The sequence below is a fragment of the Chrysemys picta genome, chromosome 2 (genome assembly GCF_011386835.1).
Source record: "Chrysemys picta bellii isolate R12L10 chromosome 2, ASM1138683v2, whole genome shotgun sequence".
NCBI lineage: Eukaryota > Metazoa > Chordata > Testudines > Emydidae > Chrysemys > Chrysemys picta.
The window spans coordinates 62,589,802-62,603,755 of NC_088792.1; the positions used below are offsets into that span (position 1 = coordinate 62,589,802).

Genomic DNA, 13,954 nt, shown 5'->3' on the forward strand with positions numbered 1-13,954 from the left:
ACTGGAGTGCAGAACAAGCAGTGATATGCTGTAGTGTGCAGTGATATTCTTTCAACATGGTGATGCTCCATTGTAATTCAGGCCCTGAACTGCAATCTGATACATACAGAAACCCTGTCCCTGCACAGAGTTCCACTGACATCAAGGGGGCTGCAGACAGGTGCAAGGTCCTCCCCGGCAGATCAGATTTTAGGATCAGGGCCATACTTGTTACAATGGGTATCACTGGAATCTTATTTTGTCCTAGTACTTACCACATGAAATGAAATGGCATTAAAGCAGTTAAATATTTTGAATGACAAATCATTTGCACTAGATAATTATATGATTAAAACATTTTGTAACTTGTTTTTTCTTTCCCAGGAAAACTTAAAGCTCTTCAAAGCAGATTCCTCCTCAGACTCTTGGAAGATTTATATAGAGTACATTGATGACTTTATAGTTGATGGGCTCTTTAACACAATAATGCACAATTTAGACTTCTTCTTGGAGAACACAGAGAAGGGTTTGAAGCCTGCTCCATTTTTTCAGGCACAAATGATCCTTAGTGCCCCGGAGATCGAATTTAAACCTTCACTTGATAAAGAGGCTGGCGATGGCTTTTATGACCTAGTAGAAGAACTTTTGAGCAATGTTTTCAAAATGTCTGCCCAGGTGAAAAGAGTAGCAACACACTTGGAAGTAAAAAATTACCAGGTATTTTATACTTTCTCCATATACATGGGAGTAATGGATCTAATTTAATTTAAAATAAATGTGGATTGCAAAATATTTGAGCTCCACAATTAATGCATCATTGTGAGGGAGGGACCACAAGCCTCAAAGCTGGGCCCAAAGGCAGCGCTCAGGTCACGACTGCTACCCAGCAGCTCAGTACCTGAGTAACTATGTAAAGGTACAGGGAAGGTCCACAAAGTGACCTTTTCTTTAACCAAAGCTTAATCAATTGTGGAGATAAGGACAGCAACATCCTCTACCTGGAGACTTGAATTCTATTAATTCCCTGAGATGTTCAGCCTCAACTAACTTGCTGAAAATCTCCATTCCTCTTTTGAAATAACTGTTTTTTTCAGTTCTGTATATGGCATAGTATCCAGAAATATAGAGAGCTGCCCAGATTGTTTGTTTATGGAATCATTGAAATGTAGGGCTGGAAGGCGCCTCAAACGGTTATCTAATCCAGCCCCTTGCACTAAGGCTGGACCAACTATACTTACACAATCCCTGACAGATGTAGCTTTGCAGTTTTTGGTGGCAGCGGTGATGGGGATTCCTGAGTTTTGCAGTCATATAGCAAGTGTAAACTAGCTAATGATTTATGTATTAATATTAACACAATACTTAATATAGTTGGTTTACAGCTATAAAATAACTACTTTTCTTCTCATGCCTAGAGCGATATGGACAACATGTTAGATCTATCTGAGAGCAGGCAAGAGATTATGGACAGAGTGACAGATGTAATCAGGAAAGTCCTGGACTACAGAAATTCTCTGGACACCTACGCTTATCTCTGGGTAGATGACAGGGCTGAGATTATGAAGCAGTTTCTGCTGTATGGTCATGTTCTAACTTCCGAAGAGATAGAAGCTCATGCCGATGAGGGAATGCCCGAACAGCCGCCTACTACTGAGCAGTTTAAAGAACAGGCAAGCAAGCAGATATTCATTTGCAGCTTTAACTTACTTTATATTTGAGTGAGACAAGGTAGGTGAGGTAATATCTTTTATTGGACCAATGTCTGTTGGTGGAAGGGACAAGCTTCTGAGCTACACAGCATTTTTCAGGTTTGGGGAAGGATATCCATATCTGAGCTAAATACAAGTTGGGACAGATGAAGCATAAGGGGTAAGGCATGTTGTAAGAGGCCACTTGAAATGGAGTGGGCAGTAAGGGTTAGCAGGGCGGGCTCTAGCTTTTTTGCTGCCCCAAGCAGCAAAAAAAAAGCGCCGCCGCCGAGCGCCGCGTCGCCCCCCCCCCCCAGCTGAGCGCCACCGGAACTCCCCCCCACCGCCCCGAGCCCCGTGGGCCCCCCGCCCGAGCGTCGCACCGCCCCACCGGAACCCGCCCCCTGCCGAGCGCCGCCAGAAACCCCCTCCAGCGCCGCGCCCGCGCGCCGGAGCTCGCCCCCCCCCGTGCTGAGCGCCGCTGGAACCCCCCCAAGCGCCGAGCCCCACGCTACCCCCCCCGCCGAGCGCCGCACCGCCGGAGCACCGCCCCCCCCCCACGGAATACTGCGCCGCGCTCCCCCCGCCGCCCCTTACCAGGTGCCGCCCCAAGCATGTGCTTGGGTGCCTGGTGCCTGGAGCCGGCCCTGAGGGTTAGATTGCTATGCAAAAGAGTTTTGAAGTGGGCTGCTAAGGGTTAGCAGGCAGTTGTGTGTTGCAAATTGTTGTAGTGAGTTTAAAACCAGTGTCTCTAAGTCCATAATTTTTAGTGTCTGGCAGCATTATCAATTTAAGTTCCCAGGCTCATCTTTTATTGTGCAGGTTTCCTTTGAGGATGAGTATTGAAAGATCAGATGTGGAGTGATTGTTTTGTGAAAAGTGTTCGCCTACAATTGATATGGTGTTTTTGGCTTTATCATTTTTCTGTGTGAGTTCATTCAAGAGTGTAGTGATTGTCTGGCTTCACCCACATAGTAGTTATTGGAGCATTTGATGCACAGGATGAGGTATACTATATGTTGTAGGCACATGTAGGACACGTGGATCTTGAAAGATGTGTTTGGGGGGGGGTATTGATCATTGTAGCAGTGGAGATATGTCTGCAAGTTTTGCATCGGTTGTTCTGGCAGGAAGCCCCTAGTGCTGCCCTAAGTTGGTGTGTTCTGGTCCGTGGGGAGCTTGCTCCTGATGATGAGTTTGGTGAGGTTGGGGGGTTGTTTGAAGGCCAAAAGAGGGAGTTCTGAAAAGTTTTTTTCAGGATGTGGTCCCCATCAAGTATGGGTTGTAATTATTTGATGATATGTTTGTGTATGTAATATAATCTTTTATCTGCTGTAGATTGACATCTATGAGAATCTTTACATTCAGATGAGCAAGTTTGAAGACTTCAGAACATTTGAAAGCTGGTTTAAGGTGGATATGAAACCTTTCAAAATGAGTTTGTTAAACATTATTAAGAAATGGAGCTGGATGTTCAAAGAACATCTTTTGAGATTTGTCATTGGCAGGTAAAAATGCATCCTATTTTTTTTCAGAATAATTCTAACTTGCTATTTTCTTCTTAAGTCATTAATATCTATTAAATAATGTAATGCTTCAGTGAGCTGAATTTTGCTCCGATTTACACTCTGTGCAACCCTATTACCTTAAACTTGTTTGACAGGCTGTATATCCAGGCAGAATTTGTGCTAGTGCAGCTAATGTGCAATTTTAAAGCTGGGTGTGTTAAAATATTTGTGTCTAATGGGATAGACTTGTAACAATGTTTTTTTAATTAGGTGTAAATGACCTGACTTTCAAAACTGCTGAGCACTGGCAAATCTCATCGCTGTCAATCTAAGCTGCAGGTGCTCAGCACCTTTTAAAGTCAGGCCAAAACTGTTTTAAGATGCTCTGAATGCAAAAGGTAAGTAATCATAATAGAAATTAATTTTAAAGCTTGTTGTACATTGGATCACATTCATTTAAAAAAAGGTTTTCAGAGTTGAAATCTTATTTTCTTCTCTTTGATAGTCTGACTGACCTAGAAGAGTTCATAAAAGTGACAGATACTGGACTCCAAAAAGAAGTGAATGAAGGAGATGATAATCGACTAGTAGAAATCATGGGGCATCTCCTGGCTGTGAGAGACAGACAGGCATCTACTGATGAGCTCTTTGAACCTCTAAAAGAGACTATTACACTGTTGGAAAGCTATGGACAGAAGTTGTCAGACCAAGTTTATGTCCAGTTACAGGTATTGTAGGATTAAAAATAAAAAAGAATACTCTGTACTTATGTATGTATATGCCCCCCCCCACCATTCTATCTGAGCATTTCACAATCATGTAGAAATTTATAATTGCAGTCACTTTCTTCCCAGCCATAGGAAAAGTAGCTCTTATTAAAATTTTAAATTATTTGTTTTCTTTGTGTGTGAAGAACTTATTGAGGGGAAAACCAAGTCAGAGAACTTTTTGCAATTAGTTCTGAACAGAGTGAGGACCATAGTCCATTTTTGCCACCTCAGACTGAGAGTTCCATAGACTAGGTCCAGCTCCTGTGAAAGTTCTGTCTCCTGCACTTGGAAGCCACCCCCTAGTAACTGGCTTTTCATGGTTCCAGTGAAATATGGCTATTATGATCACAGCTGGAGAAGGAGCTTCTCAGGCAGCTAGGGCCAATCCCATGAAAGACTTGGAATATCAGGACAGAAACCTTGCATTGAACTGTGGATTCTATGAGGAGTCAGTGGAGTGATGAGCTCATAATGGTCTGTGTTGATAAATAGGCTATTGCATTTTGTACCATTTGGAACTTTTTCAGGTTGTGTGGCTTCAAAGACAATCACGATTCAAGTGGGGGAAGGGAAGCTCAGTGGTTTGAGCATTGGCCTGCTAAACCCATGGTTATGAGTTCAATCCTTGAGGGGGCCATTTAGGGATCTGAGGCAAAAATCTGTTAGGGATAGTACTTGGTCCTGCTGTGAAGGCAGGGGACTGGACTCAATGACCTTTCAAGGTCTCTTCCAGTTCTATGAGATAGGGATATCTCCATATAATAAAAAAAGGGTTATATATGCATGGGTCACTGTAGCAAGGTCTGAGGCTGATAGAATGAGGTGCAATCTTCTGGTCAATTGGTGCTTTTTGCTACCATGTTAATTTGGGCATCCAATAGCATTGAGGAGTATGAAAAGACTCCAAGACTGCAAACTAGGGCAGATGCCTTCGCTATAATATTCCTATTATTGAGGGCAAGTTTTCCAAAGAGCTTCCCTCTTCCTACCAACATCTCAGTCTTGTCTAGAAAACTTTGAAATTTAAATCTGAAATTTCTCTTGGGGGGGGGGGGGGGTTTGAGACAAAAAGGAATTTGCATAAAATATTTTAAATTTCTTATCTCAGTGCAAAAACAGCATTTCATGCACAAAATTCTGAGTTCTAAAATGGTCTGGAACAGCATGTGAACTGCTTTTGGAAAGAGAAGTTACTTTTGTAGAGGTTTATAGTGAGATCAGCAGCTAATATATAGGCAATACACATCCTGTTTTCCAAAACTCCATTTGGCTTGTCACATTTATTTTTACTTGCATTTATGAAATGCAGTAGGGGGACCTCTTTGTTACTAGTGAGTTCTTAGCACCCATGACTCATCTTAGGGTGCGTACCCCCTCTGTCTGCCTATTGGGGAGTCAGAAATTCATCTAGAAAGCATTCCAAACACTTATCAATAACAGTCAACTTTATCAGCAATGTCTCTGTGTCTATTCCTGGGGGAATTCTGCATCACAGCACGTGCACCGAATTCATGTCCCCTGTAGATTTCTTTGCTTCCCCGCAGAAAAATTACTTCTTGCAGCTTCCCTTTGCTTCCCCATCAGAACGGTCACATGCCCCTCCCTGGCAGCTTCCCTTTGCTTCCCCATCAGAACGGTCACATGCCCCTCCCTGGCAACACAGGCAGGTTAGTTTGGGCACCTGGAGCAGCCAATAGAGATGTAAATCACTGCCCGAGATTGGGGGGCTGTGCAGTTAGAGGTGTGTGTGTGTGTGTGTGTGTGTGTGTGCGTGTGAGAGAGAGAGAGAGAGAGAGACTCGCTCTGTCCCTGTCACTTGCTATTGCAGCAGGCTTGGCATGGAGAGGCAGGGCTTCGGGGTGTTACTGGGGAGGTAGGAGTGGGACATGCACTATCCCCTCAGGCAGAGCAGAATCTAGCAGCCTGCCTGCTTAGTGAATTGTTCCCATTCTCTTTGTGAATTCCCTGAGCAGTATAAAACAGGTGTAAAAGTTTTAAGGCTCCTTTACATTGACAGAGTGATGTAAAGGACAGTCCGGCCTTATAAATTCTTATGTTGCTTTCATGATTAGAACTGGTCTACATTTTTGGACTGAAAAAATTTCCTATCAGAATATGCTCCATGAACTGTTTGCTACTGACCTTTCTGGAGATAGTCAGTAGCCAATATAAATTGTGAGTTTGTTTTAGGGTGACCAGATGTCCTGATTTTATAGGGACAGTCCTGATTTTGGGGTCTTTTTCTTATATAGGCTCCTATTACCCCCCACCCCTGTCCTGATTTTTCACACTTGCTGTCTGGTCACCCTAGTTTGATTCCCCAGCCCTCACTTGCTCTTCAGTTGCCTGTGATGTAACACTGAGCACATGGCTGCATATATTTGTTGACTAATAACTAGAAATAAAGAGTCAAACCTAGTTACATTACTGTTAGGCAAGCAGGTTTGGGAATTTCCTCCAATGTTCCCCACTCTCATTCTCCATCCATTGTATTGTAGTTTAAATAAATTACCAAAATAATTGAAACCAGAGTGATTATATTGTATTATTTTGACAAATAAAATATGCAGAATTTTGCAGAATTTTATATTGTGTGCAGAATTTTTAATTTTTTGGTGCAGAATTCCCCCAGGAGTAGATGTGTCCGTCCCAGACAAAGGTTACCTTCACTTCCTTGCTGAGGCTAGGCAGCTTTCTGTGTGTGCTTTTTTTATAGCAGCTTTCATCTGTCCCTCTCTCTCCCAGCACAAACAAAACTGCTGCCAGCTGCTGCCATATCTTATCCAGCTTTTGTGCCAGCTTCAGCCTCTCAGTCACGGAGTGAAGCATCTCATTCCCTTTGAGCTCTGTCTGATTCCTACATGCAGTGCAATGCAGGCTTGAAGAACCACATGCTTAGGCTGCCTTGGGTTTGTCCCTGAGCCCAGAGCTGATTCACTGCTGGCTGTGTCCCTGCTGCTATTACCATAGCCAATTGGTGCTCATGTCACTGTGTGCTGTATCTTCTTCCCAGGAGAGCTTGCCACAGGAAGTTGAGCCTGCCATTTCTCTGCCTACCTCCTGTTTGCTCATTTCCCTCCCACCAATGAGAGGGCCAGGACCAGATTTCATAGCACTGTGCTTGTTTTTTGGAGTGGGGTTTCCCACCTCCCCAGAAATGTAGCAAATTAATCTTTTCCACTTCGATCTGGCTGCTAAACGACAGATAGCCTGTGTTTCTTATAAAGGGTAATGTGTCATTGTTCTGCTAAGAAGCTCTTGCCTAGAAGGAACTAACGTGAAAAATTAGCAATCTGGAACTCATATTTTCCTCAAGGGTAGATCTTCCATGAAAAACTGAAAATTAACTTATTAATTTTAAAAGAACTTCATCTTGTCTTAATTGCATTTACAGAAGTTTAATTGTTCATTGCCCTATTTGCTTCAGCTGAATGCATGAGTTTTAGCTACACTTAATCACTTGACCCAGTGATTCCAGCATCACAGTTACAATGTTTTCATTACAGACTACCAAATCATTGCATTATCTTATTGACTCATTTCTGGAAATTACTGTTCGTTATACTCTTTCCCCTCCCCCTCTGCCCCTCACCCCTCCATATCAAACTTCTCAAGATCTTTTGTTGTGATAACTAGAAGTCATCAACCAACTACTGTTTACTTGGTTGCTGATTTTTATGGATATAACTTCTGGAAAAAACTTTCAAATGACTAAGAACCATCAAAGTTGTGCACACAGCAAAAATATGTAACCATATGATCTTATTCTTGTTAACTTCATCCTCTTCCTCTCCAATACTTTCTTATTCTTACTTAATCATAGGACTGGAAGGGACCTTGAGAGGTCTTGTAGTCCAGTCTCCTGCACTCCAGGCAGGACTAAGGATTATCTAGATCATTCCTGACAGGTGTTTGTCTAACCTGCTCTTTAAAATCTCCAATGACTGAGATTCCACAACCTTCCTAGGCAATTTATTCTAGTGCTTAACCATCCTGACAGTTAGGAAGTTTTTCCTAATGTCCAACCTAAACTGCCCTTGCTGCAATTTAAGCTCGTTGCTTCTTGTCCTATCCTCAGAGGTTAAAGAGAACCATTTTTCTCCCTCCTCCTTGTAACAACCTTTTTATGTACTTGGAAACTGTTATCATGTCCCCCTTCAGTTTTCTCTTCTCCAGACTAAACAAACACAATTTTTTTTTCAATCTTCCCTCATAGATTGTGTTTTCTAGACCTTTAATCATTTTTATTGATCTTCTTTGGATTTTTTCCAATTTGTCCACATATTTCCTGAAATGTGGTGCCCAGAACTGGACACAATACTCCAGTTGAGGCCTAATCAGTGTAGAGTAGAGCAGAATAATTACTTCTCATGTCTTGCTTACAACACTCCTGCTAATACATCCCAGAATGTTTGCTTTTTTTTTTGCAATAGCATTACACTGTTGACTTGTATTTAGCTTATGATCCACTACAACCCCCAGATCCCATTCCACAATACTCCTTCCTAGGCAGTCATTTTCCATTTTGTATGTGTGCAACTGATTGTTCCTTTTGAAGTGGAGTACTTTTGCATTTGTCCTTATTGAATTTCATCCTACTTACTTCAGACCATTTGTCTAGTTTGTCCAGATCATTTTGAATTTTAATCCTATAATCCAAAGCACTGGCAATCCCTCCCAGCTTGGTATCATCCGCAAACTTTGTAAGTGGCCATTATCTAAATCATTTATGAAGATATTGAACAGAACTGGACCTGGAACTGATCCCTGTTGGACCCCACTTGATCTGCCCTTCCAGCTTGACTGTGAGCCACTGATAATTACTCTCTGGGAATGGTTTTTCCAACCAGTTGTGCACCCACCTTATAGTAGCTCCATCTAGGTTGTATTTCCCTAGTTTGTTTATGAGAACATCATGTGAGACAGCATCAAAAACCTTACTAAAGTCAAGATATACCACATATACTGCTTCTTGTTATCTATTTGTTGCACCATATTTCAAATTAGATTAATTTTTCAGGGCAGGGATTTCACGTGTGTGATTGTGTATATATAGCATAATGGGCCTTAATCCTGACTAGACTGGATCTAGACTGTTCTCAGTGATACCTGATGACAGAACAAGGAGTAATGGTCTCAAGTTACAGTGGGGGAGGTTTAGGTTGGATATTAGAAAAAAACTTTTTCACTAGGAGGGTGGTGAAGCACTGGAATGGGTTACCTAGGAAGGTGGTGGAATCTCCTTCCTTAAAGGTTTTTAAGGTCAGGCTTGACAAAGCCCTGGCTGGGATGATTTAGTTGGGAATTGGCCCTGCTTTGAGCAGGGGGTTGGACTAGATGACCTCCTGAGGTCCCTTCCAACGCTGATATTCTATGATTCTATGACTCTGACTGCAGTATTACTATAGTATAGCCCCTGAATGGCCTCTGAATCTCTGATATGTCGAGACAATGAGAGTTCACTGCTCCAGTCACTGTGCAAGAGGTGCCCAGTACCTAACAGATTAGGTTTTATGTGATTATACTTAAATCTACATGGAATAGCCTAGTGAAGTACATTCTAGTTATTCTGTATTTTCAGAAAAGTTTGTGATTTATTGTGCTGCAGCTATTAAAATCAATCCTACCAAGCCACTGCAAGGAAAAAACCCTGCCACATCTAACTTACTATTAAAATGTCCTACGCAATTTCTTTGTCCAAAAGAGCTGAGTTGTGAAATAATAATGAAAGTTAATTGTTCCCTGAATATTAGATAGATTTGGGGGTCATATCAACAGTTTGTATAGATGGTTTCTAAGTGATCTATTCTGCTGTGTGAAATGTTAAAGGTCTCATATGAGATAATTGTACATTGTTCAACAGGAATTGCCTGAAAAATGGAATACCACCAAAAAAATTGCTGCGTCTATAAAGCATGAAGTGGCTCCTCTTCAGACTTCTGAGGTCACGCTGATCAGGAAAAAATGTGCTTCATTTGATGTAAGCCAAACTCTGAATTCAGTTTTCTAACATGTTTCCGATGAGAATAAGATCATTGACATAATTTATTGCCTGTATTTCTTTTCATCAGGGGAAGCAGATAGAATTCAGAGAAAGATTTAGAGTGGAAGCTCCCTTTTGCTTTGATGCAAAAAATCCGTATGTACTTCTAGATAAGGTAATGGGAAAATCACAGAAATGCACATTTTCCTAGAAATCTTTTAGTATAAAATTAAAGTTTCAGTTTATGCATTAAAATAATTGCACATTTTGTATTTGACATGGAACCAATAGAGCTTGAGATTTAACTGCTGTATTTCTATCTGTAGCTCTTAAAACCACTACCAAAAACATATTGCATTTGTTTTTTATTTTTACTGTGTACTTGCATGTTCCATTAAAAAGTATTAGTGTGATGCACTTTTGAATGCAATTTGTACTGTGTATTCTTTTTGAAGGAACATGGAAGCATACTGTACCATATAGTACAAAATGCATACAAAGGTGCATCACACTGATACTTTTATATATAGTACCATTTCCGTTTTTTTTTTTAATTTTTACTCAGTTCGCAGAACAACTTTATACTGATAATGAGAAAAGTGACTTGTTCAGAGCGGCAAAATTGTGTATTTATTACAAGAAATCAAAAAAACAATGATACATTAAGTGAAATTCTACATCCCTATATTTTTGTGTATATACGTATGAAATATAAATGTGTATACTACCTTGTAGTCCTTTGAAATATCAAAGACTGAAAGTGAAACATGTAACATCTCTACAATATTTGCTGCAGGCTTTTGGTTTGATATACTGATCTCACTGTCATTCTGAACTTAGCTGTACCAATTTATAATTCTATTCATGAGTGTTCTTTTCCTCTTCAAGGAAAATCGAGAGCTTGAGGCATTGGAAGAAGAAATGTTACAAATGCAGAAATCTGCAAATCTTTTTGAAGTGGTTGTTCCAGATTACAAACAAATGAAACAATGTCGCAAAGAAATACGGTTGCTCAAGGAAGTGTGGGATATTAGTATTTATGTTACAGTAAGAGGTTTTATTTGTTTTTTAAAGGCACATTATAGCTCTGGAAACTATTCTAAATGCACTATCTTAAGGGTTCCTTGAAGCATTCATAGTTTTATTCTAAAGGAAGTTTAAAAGCTAAGTTGTAAATGTGGGAACTTTTTGTTGTTTTCAATTTTTAAAAATATATATACCATCTTTTTATAACTAGAGTATGAAGATCAAAATATTGCTATTCTCAATTTTAACTACTTCCAAAATGCTCGCATTAAAAAACAAAACAAAAACAAAAAACCCAAACCCAAAACTTTAAACTGAAGGGAAGATTGTAAATACATATCAGTTGCCTAAGGAATAAAAAGAAACATTGTTACAGAAGTTTTTGTTTTTGTTTTGATTTCGGGTCTTTTTTTAAAAAGACAGACCAAAAATCCAGAAAGCAAGAAAATTCAGTGTTAGGGTAAAGGAAATGCAGGGTTAAAACAAATATGCATTGCAAAGTATGGAAAGAAAGAGTTTAAAATACCAAAACAACCTTAGCTCTGCCTTCAGATCTCTGCACCCTTCACACGAGCAGTGAAATTCTGGCACCATTGAACTCAATAACAAAATTTCCAGGGATTTCATTGGCACTGGGATTTCACCCTATGTGTTAATGACAAAAGTGGCGGTAGCACAGTTACTGTAGTTCACATACTGAACACTTTGATAGTCTAGCAGGGGACCCCGGAAGCTGGGTTCATCTACAACCCTGTTTCCTTTTGGTATTTCACCTGTGGTTGCAGAAATTTTAAACCATGTCCAGAATGAGTTATGCAGTAAAAGATATGTAGCCTAACCACAAAGGTATACGTTTCATTTGCCATCTCAATGGATAGTAAAATAGGGAGAAGGCAGAGTTATGTTGTACTAAACACATTGCATATTGTATTTTGTGTGGTATCCATACTGTATATTAAAGGAGCATTAAATCTGACAGGTTATGTTGTAAAGTTAAAGAGAAAACCAGTGAGGGAAAATGTGAAGCACTTACATTCAGTAGATACTTTCATGTTACGTCAGCCTTGTAAAATTCTACTCACTCCAAGAAAGTGGATATTTTTTTCCTAAAACCAAACGGTCAGTGTTCTGTTGTTTTTCTTTCCCCATTAACATGGTAAAGGATAGGTGAATAGGTGTGGGTTTTTTTGTTTGTTTTTGGAAGGTGTGGTAAGTGTTCATGGCAATTTCAGGGCTCTCTGTTTGTATATCCTATCATATCTAGAAATGTAGATACAGTGCTATGTGTATATAATAAATGTATATACATACATGGCTCTACTGGCGTTATCAGAGACTGAAACTTAAAATGGCTTTAATTCCTGTTTTATGTTTTAGCCTTGAAGACAATGGGTTATTTGGTGCAGTTTGGGATGGCAGTGGTGGTGCAGGCTTGAAAAGTAGAGATCCTGTTTCAAGAACTTGGGCTACCACTGGATGATAGAACCACCCATCATATCCATTTATCTATTATATAGCAGAAGCTTGTTTTCACCGACTGTTGTTGACACTTTTATCTGTACTTACTGTTTCAGAGCAACATTGATGATTGGACTAAAACCCAGTGGAGACAGATTAATGTGGAACAGATGGATGCAGAGCTCAGAAGGTTTGCCAAGGCAAGTTCCATTGCTGTCTATTGCTGCAATTTATCTGTCTTCCTGCCACCCCTTTTTCACTTTCCCCACCCACTATCTGATGTTTCAGATTATTTGTTGCTTTTGTCCAAACCGAACATTCTGGAACTCTTTTTTTTTTTTTCTTTAAACCTTTTTATCCTTCTGGCTTAGGTTCCTCACGCTGTGCATGTATATGGTAAAATCTCACTGTCACTTTTCTGAATTGAGGCAGTCAGAAAATATAAAGAAGATGGGGCTCTATGTGGGGGCTTCTGCAGATGAAAGCCATTAGTCCAGAGATCAGTGGAATTTGCAGGTGTTTGTTCTGTATTTGGACAGATTTTGCTAGTCCAGGATCACTGAGAAGTCTGTTGGAGACTTTCACTTGTAGGGGGAAGGATATCTTTTGAAAACATGGAACTTCTTCCCTTAAAATATTAATAATGGTTTCCTGATGGGAGTTGTACAAAGGAGAAGGCAATAGTTGTATAGAACATGGGGAGATTGGATCAGGAACTGAGAAACCAGGAGAATTGGCAGGACCATCTCGTACATCAGTGGTTCATGGGGAAAAGTGAAAGAGAGGTCTCTGTGGGCATGGATCTCCCCCCAGACTGGTTTTACACCAAATTAATTGGACTTCAGTGGAGGTACTCCTGACTTATATTGGTGTAAGTGACAGAAGAATCAGGCCCATTGTGAATTTCTCTTAATTTTAAACCATGGTTTTAAATAAATAATGTCCCTCTAATCCGGACAACTGCTACACACTACATGTATGTCACATTCATCACATCTCTGCATGTACCAAAGATTTTCCCCTAGTTATGCCAGTCTGTTGGAAGTAGTTTCTTACATGCAATGAACTAACTTATAAAAATATTAGACCAAGATCATAAGAGCCATAATAAAGGAGAGAGTTCTGATTTAATCAGAATCTTTTTATATTCACTGTGTAAATATATTCATTTATTTAATTTCAGTTTATTTAAAACTGGTTTATCCAGAGCTCTAGGTTAATCTACAAACCTTTTCAATAAAACAATAAAAGTAACAACATGGACCAATAACCCAACTAAAACCATCCATAATCTTGTCATAATTAAGACCCCCATACTTATGTACAGAAGATACTCCCGCGGGAATTCTGCACCACTGCGTGTGCACATAATTAATGAGCTGCACATATTTTAAACTTTTTTTGTGCTCAGAAAAAAGCTTTTGCTGGAAAGTTTGCTACAGTTCCACCTTTTTCCCACCAGAGGGCGCTGTGGTGATAGACCAGAGCAGCAGCTCCCGGGCAGCTAGGGAAAAGAAAGAGCCTACCTTCTTCATAGCGCCT

The 13,954-nt window shown here is 40.2% G+C and overlaps 1 protein-coding gene across 1 annotated transcript in view; it reads left to right on the forward strand.

Annotated features, from left to right (window-relative positions):
• The window catches only part of DNAH11 (dynein axonemal heavy chain 11), a 293,212-nt gene that overhangs the window by 62,409 nt on the left and 216,849 nt on the right, over positions 1-13,954 (forward strand). The window contains exons 15-22 of the mRNA XM_065583334.1: positions 364-696; positions 1,395-1,649; positions 3,006-3,175; positions 3,681-3,903; positions 9,809-9,925; positions 10,017-10,103; positions 10,817-10,975; positions 12,529-12,612. Of these exons, the coding sequence (XP_065439406.1) occupies positions 364-696; positions 1,395-1,649; positions 3,006-3,175; positions 3,681-3,903; positions 9,809-9,925; positions 10,017-10,103; positions 10,817-10,975; positions 12,529-12,612 (1,428 nt within the window). The remainder of the gene's footprint in view (positions 1-363; positions 697-1,394; positions 1,650-3,005; positions 3,176-3,680; positions 3,904-9,808; positions 9,926-10,016; positions 10,104-10,816; positions 10,976-12,528; positions 12,613-13,954) is intronic.